Source organism: Aquarana catesbeiana, linkage group LG04 (assembly GCF_042186555.1).
Source record: "Aquarana catesbeiana isolate 2022-GZ linkage group LG04, ASM4218655v1, whole genome shotgun sequence".
Lineage (NCBI taxonomy): Eukaryota > Metazoa > Chordata > Amphibia > Anura > Ranidae > Aquarana > Aquarana catesbeiana.
In genome coordinates this window covers 17,240,230-17,252,902 of record NC_133327.1, presented here as the reverse complement: position 1 = coordinate 17,252,902, position 12,673 = coordinate 17,240,230, and the positions used below count along the sequence as shown (strand labels likewise).

Genomic DNA, 12,673 nt, shown 5'->3' with positions numbered 1-12,673 from the left:
GGGTCGTTGTCCTGCTGGAAGGTGAACCTCCGCCCCAGTCTCAAGTCTTTTGTAGACTCTAACAGGTTTTCTTCTAAGATTGCCCTGTATTTGGCTCCATCCATCTTCCCATCAACTCTGACCAGCTTCCCTGTCCCTGCTGAAGAAAAGCATCCCCACAACATGATGCTGCCACCACCATGTTTCACAGTGGGGATGGTGTGTTCAGGGTGATGTGCAGTGTTAGTTTTCCACCACACATAGCGTTTTGCTTTTAGGCCAAAAAGTTCAATTTTGGTCTTATCTGAGCAGAGCACCTTCTTCTACATGTTTGCTGTGTCCCCCACATGGCTTCTCGCAAACAGGACTTCTTATGGATTTCTTTCAACAATGGCTTTCTTCTTGCCACTCTTCCATAAAGGTCAGATTTGTGGAGTGCACGACTAATAGTTGTCCTGTGGACAGATTCTCCCACCTGAGCTGTGGATCTCTGCAGCTCCTCCAGAGTTACCATGGGCCTCTTGGCTGCTTCTCTGATAAATGTTCTCCTTGCCCGGCCGGTCAGTTTAGGTGGAAGGCCATGTCTTGGTAGGTTTGCAGTTGTGCCACAATCTTTACATTTTCAGATGATGGATTGAACAGTGCTCCGTGAGATGTTCAAAGCTTGTGATATTTTCTTATAACTTAACCCTGCTATAAACTTCGCCACAACTTTATCTCTGACCTGTCTGGTGTGTTCCTTGGCCTTCATGATGCTGTTTGTTCACTAAGGTTCTCTAACAAACCTCTGAGGGCTTCACAGAACAGCTGTATTTATACTGAGATTAAATTACACACAGGTGGACTCTATTTACTAATTAGCTGATTTTAGTTAGGGGTATCAGAGTAAAGGGGGCTGAATACAAATGCACGCCACACTTTTCACATATTTATTTGTAAAAAAATGTGGAAAACCATTTATAAATTTTCCTACCACTTCAATTATGAGCCCCTTTGTGCTGGTCTAAAAATCCCCATAAATACATTTACGTTTTCGGGGTATGAATACTTTTTAAAGGCACTGTGTCTGTATGTGTGTCTATATACATATAGACATATATATATATTGTAATTGATTTATTTACTTTTAGGCAAGTGAGTCTGAATATAGAGCGGAAATCTTCCAACGGGGACACTAGTTCTGAAGACCCGACAATTCCTTCACTTTGGAGGGGTTTTCACTCTTTTCCTGTTTTGGCTATGGCACAGGAAGTGAAGGGAAATGTTCCCAATGGGACAAAAATGTAAAAATAAAACTGACAAGGGTTATAACCCTCCCTTATAAATAAAAACAAATAAAAAAGTTTTGTTCCATTGTTAATTTTGGCACAACCTCTTTCAGATCATCATGAATTATCTGGATATAACTCATACAGATAATTTTAGAAAATTGTGTTATTTGGTCCTATTTACTTTTAAGCTCTGATGAAGGGAGGTTGGCACCTGAAATGTGTTGTTTGTTTTATGCAATCTTACTAGTAAAGCTTACTTTGTAGCAAATTGGACTTATTATTTGGTTTGGTGTTCCTCTTATATTTCTAAGCTCTTGGTCATACTCTTGGTACCCATTGGAGGGAAGTCTTTATGTGATTTGCCTCACCAGTCTTGGAACTCCTAGCACTTCTTAGATATGTTCTCTGTCCACTAATGCACTCTCATTAAACAATTAAATTGGGTTTTGATAACAAAATTAACCTGGAACACTAGAAGACATTCTTCTGATTTGGGTTTTTGCCTAGATCAGGTATAGATCCCTATGTCTATGGGGAAGTACATGAAAACCCCAAATGAGCATTCTAGGGGTTCAAAAAATGATCAGATGAGTTGGAAAACCTTGACCTTAGTGTTCCCTGCCAAAAGGACTGTCTGCAGGAAGCCCCCCGTTCCCCTACCACCCCTCCTTAGTTGCTATAAGCAGTGCTATTACATTCCGAGGGTTCTTGTTTAGGGGAGAAATCAGCCCAGGTGATGCACAGTATGCTGCCAATGGAACTGGTATTGTTAGGTCCGGAAGGGATTAGTCTTCAGCACAAAGGATCATGGTACAGGACAGGGGAGGACGAAAAATAAGGGATAAGTTTACATAAAGGAGGGTTAGTGTTCTGTTACAAAGAAGGTTAGTGTTGGGGTTACAGGGAGATATAGTGTTAGGGCTTCAGGGAGGGTTAGTGTTGGGGTTACAGGGAAGGTTTGCATTAGGGGTTGCAGAGAAGATTATTGTTAGGGGTTACAGAGAAGATTATTGTTAGGGGTTACAGGAAAGGTTAGTGTTAGAGACTACAGGGAGGGTTAGTATTAGGGGTTACACACAAGGTTAGTGTTAGAGTTACAGAAAGGGTTAGTGTTAGGGTTATAGGGGGGTTAGTGTTAGGGTTATAGGGAGGGTTAGTGTTAGGGTTATAAGAAGGGTTAGTTTTGGGGTTACAGAAAGTTGTCGGAAAATTTGAGATCCAGATCTCAAATTTTGTGTGACGGAAATTGCGATGGAAAATGTCCGATGGAGCCTACACACGGTCGGAATTTCCGACAACAAGCTCCCATCGAACATTTTCCGTCAGAAAATCCGACCATGTGTACGGGGCATTAGTGTTATGGTTATAGGGAGGGTTAGTGTTAGGGTTACATGGAGGGTTAATGTTAGAGTTACAGAGAAGATTAGTGTTAGGGTTAAAAGAAGGGTTAGTGTTGGGGTTACAGAAAGGGTTAGTGTTATTGTGAGGGTTAGTGTTCGGGTTACATGGAGGGTTAGTGTTAGGGTTATAAGAAGGGTTAGCATTGGGGTTATTCAAAGGGCTACTGTTGGGATTACAGAGAGTGTTAGTATTGGTATTACATGGAAGGTTAGTGTTAGGGTTAAAAGAAGGGTTAGTGTTAGGGTTAAAAGAAGGGTTAGTGTTGGGGTTATAGAAAGGGTTAGTGTTATTGTGAGGGTTAGTGTTAGGGTTACATGGAGGGTTAGTGTTAGGGTTATAAGAAGGGTTAGCATTGGGGTTACTGAAAGGGCTACTGTTTGGATTACAGGGAGTGTTAGTATTAGGATTACATGGAAGGTTAGTGTTAGGGTTACAGGGAGGGTTAGGGTTGGGGTTACAATGAGAGTTAGTGTTAGGGTTACAGGGAAAGTTAGTGTTAGGGTTACAGAGAGGGTTAGTGTTGGGGTTACAGAAGGTTTATCAAGTCCAAATGAATACTTACTAATTCAGGTGGCTTTTCACTCTTCTTCTGCGGATTTTGATCCTAAAGACAAAATATAGAACATATAAGTACTGTTTTACCCTGAAGAAAAAAAATGCTATGAGCAGTGTTTTATATAAATATTTCTTTATACAATCCTGCTGTTCAAGTCACCATACCCTGTTTAGTAATGTGTTTTTTTTTGCAGCAGCAGCAGCAGCAGCATCTCCAGGGACTTGTATGATGGAGGTGAGGTTAGGGACCTGCATACTTTTGATCATGTCTTATATAATTGTTCTAAAGTTTGTTTTCTCATTCTTTTTCATGGTTTACCAAAAGCCCAATTTTTTATTTCTTTTAATAGTGTAGGGAATAGTTTAACCTGCTGACCCGGTTGGAGAGATTTTTTCTTCACTTCCTGCCCTAGAGACACAAAACATGCACTTGTGATACTCCGTCATCCCTACACTTCCTGTCCTCCTACTCAGGGGTGGTTGGACTGGAGCAGTAAGAGAGGCTGTCCTTGTCATCTCAGATTTCCCATGAAGGTACGTGATGCTATCCTTCTAAAAAAAATGCCTTCAGAAGGCAGTTGGCCAGTCCAGTGTATTTTTCAGGCTTCCTTTAACATTCCGAGCGCAGTTGCGTCTTGTACAATGTCTTGCACCATGACAGATTTTAATCATGTATTATAAAGCCCCGTTCTCAGTCTGCGCTGACCCCTATAATTTAAAAACTTCACCTCTAAAGTCAGCTAGGTCCTCAGAGATTCAGAGATTTTCTATGTTTTTTCCTCGACTCAGAATTGCGGTCTCTTCTTCGTATCAGAGCAAGCTGATTGAATATTCCACGACCAATTACATGCCTCTCCATGATTCTCCGTCCATCCTAAATGCAGCCAGGAACGAGGGTGCTCGCTGGAGACCAGGAATACGTAAGGAACAGGTCGAGCCCAACCGCCTAATTAATGAGCCAGAGAGCCTACTTGTTAAGCTCCTCAAAGCTCTGTGTATCTTGGAAGGGTGAAGGGTTATACATAGAAATTCAGCAGACGCAGCCAGGTTTTTGAAGTAAATTGGGCTTCGTCATTATCCGTTCTCCTTATCAGCGGTGTCTCATGTTTGATCACCTTAATGGGCGCGTTTGGTTTTGGGGATGGACTTTAAAGGAGCCCCATCAGGGAAGAAATACGGCAAATTATCCGGAGATGGTATTACAGAGGCTAGAGATTTTATATATATATATATATAAAAAAAATAAGACCAGCAATTAAAAAACGTTGGGTCATCCAAGGACAAACCCAACCACCTTTCAATACAGAACTTCAACAGGTGAATGGTGCCTCTAATAGAGATATGCCAGTGGATGACCTAAGTAATAAGTAAATAACACCAATAAAATAGATTGAAGGAGGTATGGGTGGCGCCACCCATACCGCTTCCTATCCATTTTACTTATATTCTCCACCTGTGGTAGGGAATTGGGGAAAGGCAGCAGCCACAGTCTAGGTCCTAAGAGTGGGATTTAATATTTATTCAAATAACACCAATAACCAATGCATTTCAAAGCATAAAACACTATAGGGTTGATTTACTAAAACTAAAAAGTGCAAAATCTGGTGCAGTTCTGCATAGAAACCAATCAGCTTCCAGGTTTTAGCTAAAGTTAGAAGCTGATTGGCTGCACAGCTGTACCAGATTTTCCACTCTCCAGTTTTCAGTAAAAAAATATCAACCCCTATGTTTTTATTACATAACAATTAAATACAAAACATAACTCAAAATTAAAAAAAAAAAAAAAAAAAAAGGGAAAAATCCAAATCAATTACATTTTTTTATGTCTAAAATAAAAAACAAACTAAAAGTATCTCTAAATGCAAAACCTTTTTTTTGTTGTTTTTTTGTATTGGATAGAGTAAAGAGGGATTACAACACCTCTTATGGTTTTTTTTTTTGTTTTGTTTTTTTTTTGGCTGCCCTCTATAGTCCGATTTACCATTATTATTGAAGGTAAAAATAAAATAAAAATGCCAAGTTTTGAAAAGAAAAGAAGAACTAATAGAGGGGAAATTTTCCAATGGGGACATTAGTTCTGGTGACCTGGGGGCCCAAAGGGATTCCCCTAATTTGCAGGATTTTCCTGTCATTTCCTGGTTTTGGGACAGGAAGTGAATGTAAATCTCCCCAAAGGAACACAAATAGCAACCAAAAAAAAAAACTTATGGGTTATAACTCTCCCTTACTCTACCCAAAATGAAAAAAAAAAAGTTTTGCCTATTGTGCGAAAAAAAAATACGTTTTTTTTTTTTTTGTACCCATTGGAGAGATTTCCCCTCAATTCCTGTCTGTTCGGTGGGTGTCAGTTGGAAGAGGAAGTGAGTAGAGACACTCAATGACCCATGAATCCTGTGCTTTGGCTGCATCACTCTGTCAAATTCCCTCTGTTTTTTACATTTTTAAAACAAAAATTACATTTAAAAAAAAAAAAAAAATTGTTAAAATATGCAAAATACAACAAAATTTAAATGTGACCCAAAACCATTATTGATTTTAATCTCTTGCTGGCCGTGTGACCACTGTTAGAGCCTACGGTGGCTTCAGGTTCTGTGGTGAGAGCGCCATGATTTCTGAGCGGGAGCCAGCAGGACAGGTTACCGCTCATATGACCACTGTGATAGCCAATCATGACAGTCACGTGATATAGAAGCTCAAGCAACCTTCCAGCATCAAAGCCTACTTAAATGACCGCCATAGCCCAATAGACATTTTCATTAATAGGGGCCCCCAACGCATGTGTTTACCTTTGTATGTATGTGTGGTGGGCACTCCAAAAAAGTTTTGGGAGTTGCTTGAGTGTGACCTTACACTTTTTTAACTTATTGTTCATCACATAGGGAACAGCAATTCCCCAATATGATGCTTTTTTTAGTGATAGATTCCCTTTAAAGAGACATCAGGGGTCTTTTAGACCCCTGATGTCTCCCCTGTCCTCTACTGAGCCTAAGGTGACAGCTGGACCCAGAAGTGATATTTTACACATCACTTCTGGGTTCTTAGTAGGAAGGGGGGACAACTGTTCACTGATCCCCCTCCCCTCTACCCAGAAGCACCGGCCATGCCAGTCCTGGGTCAGCCAAGAGGGAATGTAGAGCCAGGGAAACACAGGTGCTCTAATTCGAAGGGGGCTACTGAAAAGGTGGGGGTTCCAATGTGATGGGAGATTTCTGATGTAGGGGGGCTCTGATGTGATGGGGGGGCTTCTGACATGAAGGGGAGCTCTGATGTGAAAGGGGGACTCTGATATGAAGGAAGCAAAACACATAGTGCTGCTACCTCCTCCAATAATCAAACCGAATGTATAAACCGGTGCTCAGGCAGTCAGCTGCTGTGAGCCCTGTAGAGACTGCCATGATAAAGGCCTAACAACCCAAACGCGTTGACCTTTGTGCAGATTTTATGTGTTGTTCTTCTAAAAAAAATGGCTATCTGCTTGTGGATTTTATCAAAGTGCCAGAACTTATTCAAGACTTGAAGATATGATGGAGGCTTTCGATGTGAAAGGGGGGCTCAGATGTGAACAGGGGAGCCTCCTGGGAGGGGGGACTTTGACCCTTATGGGAGGGGGTACTCTGACCCTCATGGGAGGGAGGGTTCTGATGTAAAAGGAGGACCCTGATGCAAGGGGGGCTCTGAAGTTTTGGGGGAGGCTTCTGATGTGAAAGGGGGACTCTGATGTTGAGTTTTCTTGAAGGGCATTTATTCATTCATTTAAGTTATAATAGTTATAATTATTCATTTATAAAATGCATTCTTTTTCAGGCCTGTGCAGTTTTTGTAAAATATAAAATGTAGCCCTCGTACTGACTGACTGATACTGACCTGTACTACAACACAACTAAGCCTACAGTTCACCACATCATCTTTACCGATGAAGTTCCTTATATCAAAACATCACCCCAACCAAACCCTCTTTCAAATGTTAATGTAGCAACACAGTATAGCACAAAGTTGGCCATTTCATAATTTCAATAATATAGGAAAGAAGCCTGACAATGCAATACAGAATCTATAATCGCACCTTGAGGTTGCTGACCAGCGATTGCTCCTCCTGTTTCAGCCATTTGTTATCCTCGAACATCTGCTGTTGTTGGCGGTTCATGACCTGCAACATCTTGGCTCTTTCCTTCTCCCACATTTTCTGAGCCTCTTCCATGCTACTGGGCTTCACAAAGTCCTCCTCCTTCAGTAAACGTTGATAGAAATGAAAGACACTGAGCTCCAACCACTGAAGGCCAACTGTTGGCCAGGTCACCACAACAGACCACACACACATGCTAAAATACACTTCGTTACCAAAGTGGGAGTGCAAAGCATGCAAGCCTTACCCTCATACTGCGACGTTTGATGATGCTATGGCGCAGGAGTGGTGGGCTGCGGGTGGAGTCAATTGGAGACTGGTACTCTGTGGGGCTACAGAGAGTAGGAGAGCTGGCACACAGACTTTCGGGCACCTGTGCAGGAAAAGGTGCGGGCACAGACACAGACAATTAGCAGCATTGGTAAGTGCAGACAGAGCAGTAATACACAAGCAAGCACAACAAATACACAAACGTAGCAAAAGCGGCTCGGCATCCAAGCATAAGTGTTTAGGGCTGGACGCAACAAAAAATCTGAAGGATGTTAGACTTCGGAAAGGAAACCCTTGGCCCCGTGTAAACCCTGCAGGGTTTCTCAACCAGGGTTCCTCCAGAGGTTGTCAGGGGTTCCTTGAGCAATGAGCAGTTTTTGCCTTATCACTGACACAAATGATCTTTTTAGCAATATGTAAGGGGGCAATTCTTTCCAATGGCCAAAAGTGTGAGGAGCATTCTTCCCACTGACCATCGGCACTAATGTATCCTGAGTTGTAGATACAGTCATTTTTAGTAGAGAATGGACTTTATAACCACAGGCAAACCACTTATTATTAGCACCACATCCCTTGATTGAATAGGTATAGGAGAATTTTATGGGATTTTTAAGGTGCAGAATAAGGTACAGTGATTTCAAGGAGTAGTATAAAAGGTTTTATTTAAAGACAGAATAAAAAATTGTTAAAAAACAATTATGGCAAGTACGTTGCAACACAATTTTATGGATACAGCGCCTTCCTTCTTTTTCCCCTTTCCTCTCTCCTCCCCCCCCCCTTCCCCATGCCCTTCCTCGTCACCCCCCCCCCCCCTTTCACCTCGCCCTTAATTCCTCTCCTTATCTTTCTTCTTGACCCGATTTTTGGTCATCCCTATTCCACCCAGGGTCTTATCATCACCCCCCTCCTTTTTATCTCCCCCGGATTCTGGCCACAAAATCTGATTGGCAATGTACTTACAATATAAAAAAAAAAAATATTAATATATTATTTGTATAATTATGTTGCTGCTATATATTGAAAACAATGTGGTTACACAATTTATGAACTGTTACTCTACTTATGTTTTAATTGATCTACCTCGTTATGAATTTTTTTAATATTTTTTGAAGATTATTGTAAATATATGTGCTCTTTCCCTTTGACGACATTCTGCCCCTTTAAAATCAACCCATTCTCTTTTCCTTTTTCTTTTTTTTTATTTCTAACATTATTTGTATAGCGATAGGAAAATCTGCCTGCTGCTTGGGTTGCCATTGAGCACCTGGGATTACCATCTGGATGCCCAGGGGGTTTGATCCTGGTTTCTGGACAACGCCCGGTTCATCGTGCTGTCTGTGTGCCTCTCGTTGTCTTTCCCTTCTTTCCGCTTGCACTAACGCTCATTATTGCCCTGAGAGGGACTATTCCCCTCCGACCATCAGAGGGAGCCCTTTTGTCCTCTCTTGGGTTGCTGTGATGAAGGCTTCTTAGCCGAAACGCGTCAGTTAGCCTGTAACCGTGTACCCATGTAACCAACTAAAGGGCTTTTATTCAAGAGCATCCGAGTTGCCAGCCCTTTTCTGATTCAAGTAATGCATTTTGGGGCCTGAACCTCCTGGCTAGAGCACCGGTTCACAGTTCATAGATCATCATATTAGCAGTGGAGCTGGGGTATCATTTTGCTTCTCTCTCTTGGGTTGGGCGTTGGGACCCAGCGGCGGATGTGACGTAGTTCGCGCATGCGCGGCGCGGTCTTTTCATCCGCATCCGGCCTGATAGGATAGGATAGGATGGGGGGTATTTAAGGCCACTTGTTCCAGCCATCACACACTGCTGGAACCACAGAGACACATATGCTACTGCAGGACCCAGGTACTTGTCTATATGATACTTTTTGTCTTCTGGAGATTCATTCCCATTTTTCTGACTTTAAAAATAATTATCCTTTTGTTATTGTAGCAGGTCCCTGAATACCCCCTATGGTCACCTATAGCTCTTGGTTTCCTTGACGCTGACAGACAGCTTGACCCATAGAGTGGTTTGATCATAGTATACAATATTTCAAGAGACTTGGGTAAGCAATGGTGTCGTCGAATTGAATGTGCACATATATGTAAAAATCATTTTGTACTATATGTATATTTTTTCTCAATAGAAGGCTTGTACCTCTATTGGACAGCACCTGAAGAAGCCCGGAACATGGGCGAAACATGTTGGGAATTCCATTTCAAAGTGCTGTATCCATAAAATTTAGTTGAAACGTACTTTCCGTAATTGTTTTTTAACAATTTTTTTATTCTCTCTTTGAATAAAACCTTTTATACTACTCTTTGAGATCACTGTACCTTATTCTGCACCTTTAAAATCCCATAAAATTCTCCTATACCTAGTAATTTTTAGTAGGGGTTCCCTGAGACCGGAAAGTTATTTCAAGGGTTCCTCTGTATTGAAAAGATTGAGAAAAAATGCCCTAGAGCAGTGATGGCGAACCTTGGCACTCCAGATGTTTTGGAACTACATTTCCCATGATGCTCATGCACTCTTCAGCGTAGCTGAACATCATGGGAAATGTAGTTCCAAAACATCTGGAGTGCCAAGGTTCGCCATCACTGCCCTAGAGTTTCTTCTACTCACCTCTAAGTATATGCTACCACTATACAAAAGCCAAGATGGCCAAGTGGTTAAGGTGGTGGACTTGGAGGCACACCCTTGTGGGTTCAAATGCCACTGGTAAGCTTTAATAATGAATTGGATGTCACAAAAGCTATTGAGGTTGACTATCATTATTAAAATATATTTTTAATAAATTATTAATAATATTATTACCTAGCTAGGGATTAGAGCTACTTTAGAGCTATGTTTGAAACAATATAAAAAATATCAACAGCCGTCTCTTGCAAGACTGGTTTATTACAGACACAAAGAACGTTTGACTTAAAACTGTTTGCATCTAAAATCTAACCTTTAAGATAAAAAACCCCCCAAATAATCCAGTTTTGCATGTCATTTAAATAAAATAAAAAATACATTTAGTATTAGCTTGGTGCTGTCCAATTTCTAGGGGTACCCTAAGATAAGACAGAGTCCCTGGCCATGAGATTACTAACATCCACATGCAGGTCACAGATCATGGTCCTCCAGCATAAGTTAACTTTTTCAGCTTTAATGTTGAATTTTATTTCCCCCTGATTACCATCACGGCATGGAGACAGCGCACGTTGGGCACCGCACCGCTAATTGAAAATAAATGACATTTAGGGAGACTGCCAGGAGTTTGAGTCTTTGAAGTGGAACTCATCAGAAATTCACTTCTACACCTCGGAGGATCGGTGAGGGCACCGGACACTTTCCGATAAGGTTTTCCTTTTAACTCGGAAATGTCTTTACATTTGTGGCTTCTTATCAGCAAATGACACATTCATGCCCTCATTGTGGCCACATATTTCTCCGTCCTAATGACGTCAGTGCTGCTGAACAGTAGGAATTTAAATACCAGCTGCTGTCCATCCTTATAGCGTGCCACCGTGATGAGTCGCTATGGAGCATGGCTGGTGGGGAGCGCAGACAGATTATTTTCAGACACAGCATAAAATTGCTGTAGAGGGGGTAGGGCTGCCAATAAAAGAGTACAGGCAGTACTGGGCCTGGGCCCCGCCGGGTCAGCAGGTGGGCCACGGCCCTGGTCCAGCAGGAGCTGCCTGAAAGATACTGTAGCAGGAGTGCAAGAGGATAGTGCCGCAATCTACCGAACTGATCCAGGCCTGGAAAACTTGGTTCATGCCTGGCAGGGGCCACCGTTTTAAAATAGCATCCAGGACTCAAGTGATTGAAAAACCAACACATAGGGAAATGTGCATATATTGCAGAACTGTACTGATTTTATTTTGGCCGGACATACATGGGACAGCAGAATGGACATCCAATGCACCACCAGTAACTTGATTTGGTCTTCTTCTTATAATTAGTGGTGGCCGGTACTAACCTGAAACTGCAGTTTTGGTGCCAGTAAGTTCCCCAAGTTCCCAGGTGCAGCTGCCTTGTACTTTGGTCGACTTGGCTAAAAAAGAAAATATACAGGTATAAACTGTATATACACATTTTGTAAAAAGTTACAAAGTAATTTCTAATGTTACAAATCTTCTCAAACACAGTTCAATGTCATATTTTACATCAGTAGACTACAAATGTCTACTTCATGCCAGTGCCTTAAGGTGGAGCCCCAGCTAACCAAATTATTTTTAAAAAATTTTGGACAAACTGGCAAAGACTTTCCTGTCCCATTGACACTGTAGGAAATGAGGACAAATCTCTCCAGAGAGATATTCGAGCAAAAAACTTTCTATTTTTGGATAGAATAGTAAAGGGTACGTACCCCCCTCCCCGCATCCTATGTGGTCATTCAGGTAAGAAGTGAAGGGGAAACTTACCAACTGGCACCAAAAACCAATAAGAAAATAAGGACAGATCTCCTCAGATGGAGACACAAAGAGGACCTCTAGCCAAAAAAGTTTCTGTTTTGGATAGTATGGTGAAGGGTATGAACCTCTTTCAGATTTTCATTGCTGTCCTTGTTGGGAAGTTTCCCCCTTACTTCCTATGTGGCCAATCAGGCAGGAAGTGAGGGGGAGAATCCCAACTGGCACCCAAAACCAAAAAAGAGAATGAAAACAAATCTCCCCAGATAAAGACACAAGTGGGACCTCCAGCCAAAAAAGTTTCTGTTTTTGAAAAGAATGATGAAGGGTACAAACCTCCTTCAGGCTTCTATTGCTGTCCCTTTTGGAAAGTTTTCCCCTCGCTTACTATGTGGTCATTCAGGCCAGAAGTAAGGGGAAAACTACCCAACTGGCACCAATTCCAAAAAGGAAAGGAAGACAAATTACCCCAGACATGAGGAGGACCTCCAGCCCCCAAAAATTCTGTTTTAGGAAAGAATGGTGAAGAGTGAAAACGGCTTTCAGGTTTTTATTGCTGTCCTTGGGGGGAGTTTTCCCTTCACTTCCTATGTGGTCATTCAGGCAGAAAGTGAGGGGGAAACTTACCAACTGGCACCAAAAAACAAAAATGAAAGGAGGACAGGTCTCCCCAGATA

At 41.8% G+C, this 12,673-nt stretch overlaps 1 protein-coding gene across 4 annotated transcripts in view; it reads right to left on the bottom strand.

Annotated features, from left to right (window-relative positions):
- PTK2B (protein tyrosine kinase 2 beta) overlaps positions 1 to 12,673 on the bottom strand; it is a 198,524-nt gene that overhangs the window by 14,966 nt on the left and 170,885 nt on the right. For 2 of the 4 annotated variants that reach the window (XM_073624878.1, XM_073624879.1), the window contains exons 23-27: positions 11,564 to 11,638; positions 7,577 to 7,702; positions 7,270 to 7,431; positions 5,507 to 5,632; positions 3,214 to 3,255 (exon numbers count right to left, since the gene is read on the bottom strand). In XM_073624878.1, the coding sequence (XP_073480979.1) occupies positions 3,214 to 3,255; positions 5,507 to 5,632; positions 7,270 to 7,431; positions 7,577 to 7,702; positions 11,564 to 11,638 (531 nt within the window). The remainder of the gene's footprint in view (positions 1 to 3,213; positions 3,256 to 5,506; positions 5,633 to 7,269; positions 7,432 to 7,576; positions 7,703 to 11,563; positions 11,639 to 12,673) is intronic. The other 2 variants (XM_073624881.1, XM_073624880.1) reach the window with 2 other exon arrangements.